We start from the raw sequence: 7,214 nt of genomic DNA, 5'->3' as shown, positions 1-7,214 counted from the left end.
TTTTGCTGTAGAAATGAAATGCTGCCGAAGAATGAAAAAAGAAAGAGTTACATTTGTGATATAGAAAAACAACATTTTTAAACTCACTCAATACTTGAAATTCTACTTAACTCGTTGCCATGTGCTCTTCAATAGCCCAGACATTTGTTTATCACAACTGTCACAACTTTTTCCCATCTTTTCTTGGGCTGTTTGCCATATCAAACAGTGAGACTTCAGGGTGAGAGAACGTTTACAATACAAAGCAGGTCAATGTCATTATCATTTTACTTCATCTATTTCAAAACTGAGGAAATCCTTCCTTGAAAATCCCACATAATCCACATTCATAAACTGTACAGTTTGTATGTCTGTGCGCCTATTTGTAATATATTCATTTCACCACAAGTTTGTAGTAGCCTGTTCTTCCTGCTTTTAACAGCATGCTTGTCAAAATGGCCTCTTCATTAAAGTCTGCAGTGAAGCTTCATTTCAGGTTCAGTTGGTCTGATGTGAGCAGTAGGTTACACTGACTGATATTAGCTTTTAAATTAACCAACTTTGTGCAAATTACATTGACTTAGTTCACTAACCTAATGTTACATAAACTAACATTTGAATAGTTTCATCCAAAACATAAAAATGTAAACAGTACATAATCATGTAGTGATATAGTTACAAAGTCTTGCTTTAAGGCCTGTCGAACATATAGCTCTTACTCAGAATATCCACTTCATATTTTAAATATTGTTGTATACATTTGGTAGAAATACACAATACATAACGAATGTTATTTTACAGCGGTACAGTACAGTTTAATGATAGGAGGTGCTTCTCCTCTGGGGTTTGCTGTGGAAGACAACATAATGCAGCCATAAGTTCACCAGCCATAATGTCCGTCTCAGGGAGGGGGAGAAGGCAAACATGGAGGGAAGATGCATTAAACCCACAGACGAGTGTTTGGAGTGTTGGAGCACGGAGGAGTGAGTCTGAGGTCTGGAGTCCATTCCAGCTTTTGAGTGTATCGACAGCACAAGTTCTAGCAGCACTAACATCCAGACCAGGCTGCAACTGAGCTGAGCCCAGTGAGAAGTCCTGAATCTCTGAGTCTGCTGAGGCCAGCGTGACACCAGCGTGGCCTCCAACCCTAGCAGCCCCAGCAGGAGCAGAGAGGCCAGGTGATGAGCATCGAGCAGCAGCTGACACAGCACTTTCACAACCTCCCTCCAATGAAACAACTCCCCCTCCTTCGTGAGGCCCATCTCAAGCTCACAGCCCACCATCATTCCGGTCAATGTCGCTCCGAGCCAAAGAGCCCACTGCATCAGCACAAGGCTGTCTGACAGAGCCAGCTGGTTCAGGAACACAGTAGAGGGCTTGGTGGAGATATGAGAGGAGCGGAGCAGCAACAGAGCCCGTAGGCTGAACACGCAACCCACCAACAGGGGGATCCCTGCTCCATGGGGCAACAACAGCACCGTCACCTGCTTCAGCAGTAAGAACCGCCGCAGCCAACTTCTGGAGGCTGAGAGCGCTCCTTCTGTGACCCAACCAGACCAGCACCAAGTGCTTATCTCCCACACTTTCAAACTTGGTGTCATCTGCAAAAAAATCAGCACATGGGAGTTAGTTTAACAAATTGCCCTCATCTTGTATTGTAGAGTGGCTTCAGTATACGTCAATATACAGTGTGTCTCTGTGTTCAGTTTTTTAAAGGCCTCCATACATACATACACACAGGACGTTTATCTTCTACACATTATTGTCTTTACAGCTTTGTCCTGTTATGTAACTATATTCTGTATGATTGAAGTGGGTAAAAGCCTTGACAGGCAAACATGCCATTCACACATTCTTTAGCTTTACAGGTGTCATTAAACATGGCTGAGGTTGAGCATTGCACTGCCTTATCTCCTCTGAGTTCACTTAAGAAAGCAAATAAAGCATAACAGAGCCACAGCATATGGTTTGCTATAACCCTTAAGTCAATGAGGAAAGGACTGTAAGCCACACAGTTTATGGATAGAAGTGTTTTATATCACGGTCTCACATCAAGCAGTGGAAAGACCTTGTCTGAAAGTTATTGATATTACACTATGATGAATTTTGTACAGGACATGTAACTCTTTTTCAATCTCCATGTTGTTCCCCTCGGCTACATGGAGTTTTTGAATCCCCAACCTCACATTTCCACAATGGATCATTCAATAAACACACATTTGAGCTTTTAACCAGAGGATTTAATCTTTTCCCGTGAAGAACTCACCTGAGTATTGGCAGGAAGTTGAGAATGGAAGTCATTGTCCTGTTTCGGCTGTGTGTGGGTTAATTTTCCCATGCTAGCCCCTCTGCCACAGGGTTGAAGTGAAAGTATGCAAAGAGTCCTCTCTCTCCTCCTTTTATCCACTTGGGTTGCTTCAACTCAGCTGGCTACAAGCCTGCAAATGCCAGCATGTCTCGCCTGGAGGTGAGCCACACTGCATCTGACTCACGTTGCTGAAGAATCTGTGCCAGAGGGTTTTCCATGCAATACTATTGGACACTACTATTTCCATTTAGCACAAGCCGAAAAAGGAACTGTGTGTGAGAGAGTTGGTGCCAAGGAGCAAACTGCCAAGATGCCTAGCATACACACAAACAAAGCTCAGGGAACTGCTCATGAAGAACCCTTCGTATTGACTACCATGAAATCAGAAAATGCTTATTATAAAGTGTATGAAGCAGGATAAACCAGAAATTGTGATTAATATCCCTGATTCAGTGTAACAAAGCACACAGTAGGTGGATAGTAGGTGGATAGTGTTAAACAGGTTTGACAGACGAGTTAAAACATGCACTTGTAGGCCAAAACTAGAGTGTGATCTCCATGGTGCGTTGTTTTTGTAATTACTGCTCACTGACTAATCACTCGGCTCCATTATGAGCTGCACTGCTGTTGTAACACCTTGTATTATGTCCCACAGATAAAGGATCTTTTTGTGGTTGATTCATGCACCATTCCGATACTACATCTGGTAAATGTAGGTACAGTGGAATACTGTAAATTAAATCATGTATTTTTCTGAACTAGTATGAGTAAACTGTGAGGTGTGTGTTCCAGTTTTAAGTAACTCACTTCTCTGATCTTTGATTGGGAGGGGTTTAAAGTTGTTTCAGTTTAAATTTGGTGCACACTACGCCCACGTGACTCAGTTTTTCAGGGCAGCAGTGTGGTTAAGTGTGTATTACACATGTGAGTGTTTGTGTGTAATGGACACCTTTTGTCTTACAGACTAGTGAAGGGGTTTGAAGGTGTACTGTCAAAAGGCTATTTACAAAGCATGTAATGGTGCATGAATAATAGAAACCATACTCAAGCTGGACAAAGTACTGAAACACACTATGGTACAAATTATACAATAAATTCAACTCTGGATATAATTGACATTGCGTGCATGTGTGTTTTTCATAAAAACAATGCAGTCATTTGTTAGCTATTCCTTTAACAAATTACATCCAAGTGGAATGACAAAAACAAGTCGCTACATTTGGCAGGAAATGACAAGATTCTGTCAGTCCCTTAGGTTACTGCTGTTTTATGGGAAACTAGTGGACAAATTGGTATTTTCCTTTTCATTGTATATTTAACCATGCACAAGCTCTTTTGGTCAGTTCTCTGTTTTAGTTGAGACTAAAATATCGGAGCAGCCGTGGGATGGATGGGCATGAATGTTTATAAACACATTTCCCACAGGAGGAAATATGTCAGATGTACGAATCCTTTAGCATCTAACACTATTAGGTTAAACTTTGTGCGCTACTTTGGTTAATGACTTATAAATCTAATGTGATTTCCATCAGCCTCATTTGTTTAGTGCTAAACTAATCAGGAAAAGCTAGTATTTCCTTATAATATACTGAACACTGTTGGCATAAAATCTGCTAAACATTAGCTTACTGGCACTGTCTTTGTATTAGTATTAGAATGTTACATTTAGTCCAAAGAACCACTGTGCCGTGGTTCAAAGATCCGCCACCATGAAGTCACCTAAAACGAAATCGCTTTATTATAATACATCTATCCCAATTTGTTGTGAAACCACGATGACAAATAAAAGGAGACTTAACTGATTTCAACTTGTTTCCTATGACTCCGGTTTAGGAAAAACATTCGTGTAAATAAATAAACTTCCCTCTGCCTTAAATGTTTCCTTGATTCTATCTAAAAACTCCTCTAGATAACGTTGTTTAAACTTTTGTGTCTGCATACAAAGTTTATTCCTTTAGTCGGAGCAGGCCTGCACCTTAGCTTGTCGAACACACCATTAAACAAACATTACCTGAGGTAAAGTACATTGGTAGCACCGGTTTACAGTAGCTAATGATCTACGGATGTCTTTGGTCTGATAAGATGTTGGTGTGGTTCTTTTGTTTCCAAGCTCTGTAGCTACAGTGTTAATATGTACACTTTGTCTCTTGTTTGTGACAGTGTTCTACACCCTTCTATGCCACTGCAAAAACAAATAAACAAATCTAATTAATTAAATTCAATTCGATTCAATTCGATCTTTATATTTTCAAAAACAACCGGGAGGTTGAACAAAGTGCTTCACAACGGATAAACAGAACATCCTAAGCAAGTCATTACAGAAAACATAAGATAAGTTTAGTAAGATAAACACCAATGATAAAATGATGGAAACAGTGAGATTAAAATCATTTAGAAAATTAAAAAGTATAAGTCAAAAAAGATTAGTTTAAAGACATAAAATAAAATGGCCTCACTACTAACAATCAAAAGCTAGTTTGAACAAATGCATCAGCTTGGATTTAAAACATGCCCAATCTGTAATGCAGTGGATGTCAGGTGGAAAAGATCTCCACAGTTTTGGAGCCGCCACAGCAAATGAACAATGTCCCCACTTTTTACACCTGGATCTCCTGGAACTTCCAATCAGTCTATGGGGCAGCACGGTGGTGGAATGGGTAGCGTGACCGTGGCCTTTCTGTGGGGAGCTTGTGTGGGTTTCTTCCAGCTGCTCCAGGTTTCCTAGCGCAGTTCAAAGCCATGCATGTTAGGTTATTTGGTGACGCAAAATTGCCTGAGTGTGAATGGTTGCCTGTCTGTGTATGTCTCTCTGTGTGGGTCCTGTTCACGGTGGAGCCCACCTCTCACCTAGTGGCAGCCGAGAAAGGCACCAGACTAAGTACTTAAAATTAATTAATTACCTAAATGAGTTGTCTCAGTCTATTTGAATAGTTAACTCTTCAAACTGAGTAACACAACCATAGATATGAAGCTGTTCCTATAGAGATACATTATAGTAAAGCCAGTATAAAGCCAATATGTTAAAGTGGCCAGAGGGACTGATAAAGTGTACAGGGGTAGAGACTGAATTCAACATCCATATTCATCATGGTTTATGTTGTTTTCTTTCTTGTTTATTGTGAAAATAAACAACCATGATATAATTAATAATATATTAATGAACGCAAGTTTCCACTATGCTTTTTTTCTTTAAACTGCAAAAAGAACAATATTTAAAAAGCTGTAATTCTTAAACAATCCATGCTACGAAGTCTACCAATACACTAACCATTTTTTAAATGAACCTAATTTAATGCATTAAGCGAAGTCTAAGAAACACATTAATTCAACTCATTAATTAAAGTAGTGTGTGTAATGTGTGTTTGCACAGGCACAGCCGGTTTGCCATGATAGGTGTGGGAGGTTATGTAAGCATAGCCTGAAAACTTTCATCTTGTAATGATGTAATTTGGTCTCATAAAACTAGATGAAGCACTCTATCTAAAGAGATGTGGCTTTAATAATTTATGTTTTGATAAATGAGCCAACAGAGTGCCATTCGAAACTTACACAGTACAGTAGCTTATTCCTGAATGCAGATGCACTGCTGTTTCCACTGAGTTGAAGCACATAGGATGGATAAAAGAAACTGTACATCAGCTAAAAGGTTTTCTGTTCTCATGCACAATGTCAGCATTTAGGAAACCACAAAGATTTATAAGTTGTTTAGAAGCTGTTTGTTTCCCTCCAGGGCTCTTGCTCTGTCCTATCTCTAGGTTCTGCTTTATGAAACACTCAACACTGCTGAGAGGATCAGTGTATTTTAGAGATAATGTGACCTATATAAACATCCTAGTTAGCATAGTTTTAACCATCACTGTTAGAATGACATTTGAAGTAAAGCTAATCTCGGTGTAAGCAGACCACCCAGGTATTAATGTGCTTTGACTTCAACAAACCAGCATTTTTTAAAAATCAACTGCATCATTCTGTCATTTTAAGCCTTATTAATTTTAAATACATTCGGTAAAGCAAACGATATTAAACAATTTGTTGACTTGAAGTAGCACTGGGGAGCCAAACAAATTCCAGTGTATAAAGATACAAAAGACTTGGCTCAGGAGGAATGGAACCAGACGCTCTCACTTCTATTAAAGGGATCGGCGGCTGCAAAGTCAAAATGAACATGTCACAGTTTTAGACTTAGAGCCCAACTGCATAGACCAGAGTTACAAAAGGGGCACCTCTAATTTGAGTACTACCCAGGCCACTAACATGTTGCAGTAAATTCTGCTGCTGTCACTCTAAACCCACAACGAAAGATAAGGAAAACAGAAATAAACTAATGAAGCTGATAGGACTGAAAAAGGCTCATAGCCTGTTACATTTAACATTCAGTGCACTCTTCTTCTTCCAGACTCCCCCCTCACTTTACACTTTGCTTGGCTATGCACAGCCCTGCAGATAATCAGCACAGTCAAATACGAATGAGAATTGCGCAAAACTCTCTAACCCTGCAGAAATTGCTGACATTTTCTTGTTTGCTAGAAGGGTGAGCCTCATTTAAAAGCCTACAGAAGTGAATGTCTCATTTCTGCTGCCAGTGCTTTTCAATGAGTCTGGGTCATATGAGGCTTTGACAGCACCCACATTATGAAGTTTTGGTACATATAGTATTTCTGCTAAAAGGATAATTTAAAAGAACTGACATGTTGTAGCTTTAAGTTAATTTGAGGTAACTAAAGCTACTTTGCAAATTTTTTATTTTGTCCTCTCGGCTTATTTTGTGAGTTCAGGGTCGCCACAGCAGGATCATCAGCAGGACTGGGCTGTTGGTGCTTCAGTGTCTTGCCAAGGCACACTTCGAAATGTGGTCAAACCTCTAACCCTATGGTTGGTAGGAGGCTGCTCTACACACTGAGCCACTGCTGTCCCTAAAGCTACTATG

The 7,214-nt window shown here is 39.9% G+C and overlaps 1 protein-coding gene across 1 annotated transcript; it reads right to left on the bottom strand.

Annotated features, from left to right (window-relative positions):
* Positions 1-2,434, bottom strand: LOC137134537 (uncharacterized). Its single transcript, XM_067519462.1, has 2 exons — positions 2,246-2,434; positions 1-1,580 (listed from the first exon to the last, which is right to left on the bottom strand). Exons 1-2 carry the CDS (start codon positions 2,315-2,317, stop codon positions 795-797), a joined length of 858 nt encoding a protein of 285 aa, XP_067375563.1. The 5' UTR covers positions 2,318-2,434; the 3' UTR covers positions 1-794.
* Between the last annotated feature and the right edge of the window lie 4,780 nt (positions 2,435-7,214).

Source organism: Channa argus, chromosome 10, assembly GCF_033026475.1.
Source record: "Channa argus isolate prfri chromosome 10, Channa argus male v1.0, whole genome shotgun sequence".
NCBI classification, from domain to species: domain Eukaryota; kingdom Metazoa; phylum Chordata; class Actinopteri; order Anabantiformes; family Channidae; genus Channa; species Channa argus.
Note: the sequence above shows the minus strand (reverse complement) of the source record. Positions and strands in the feature narration are given on the sequence as shown.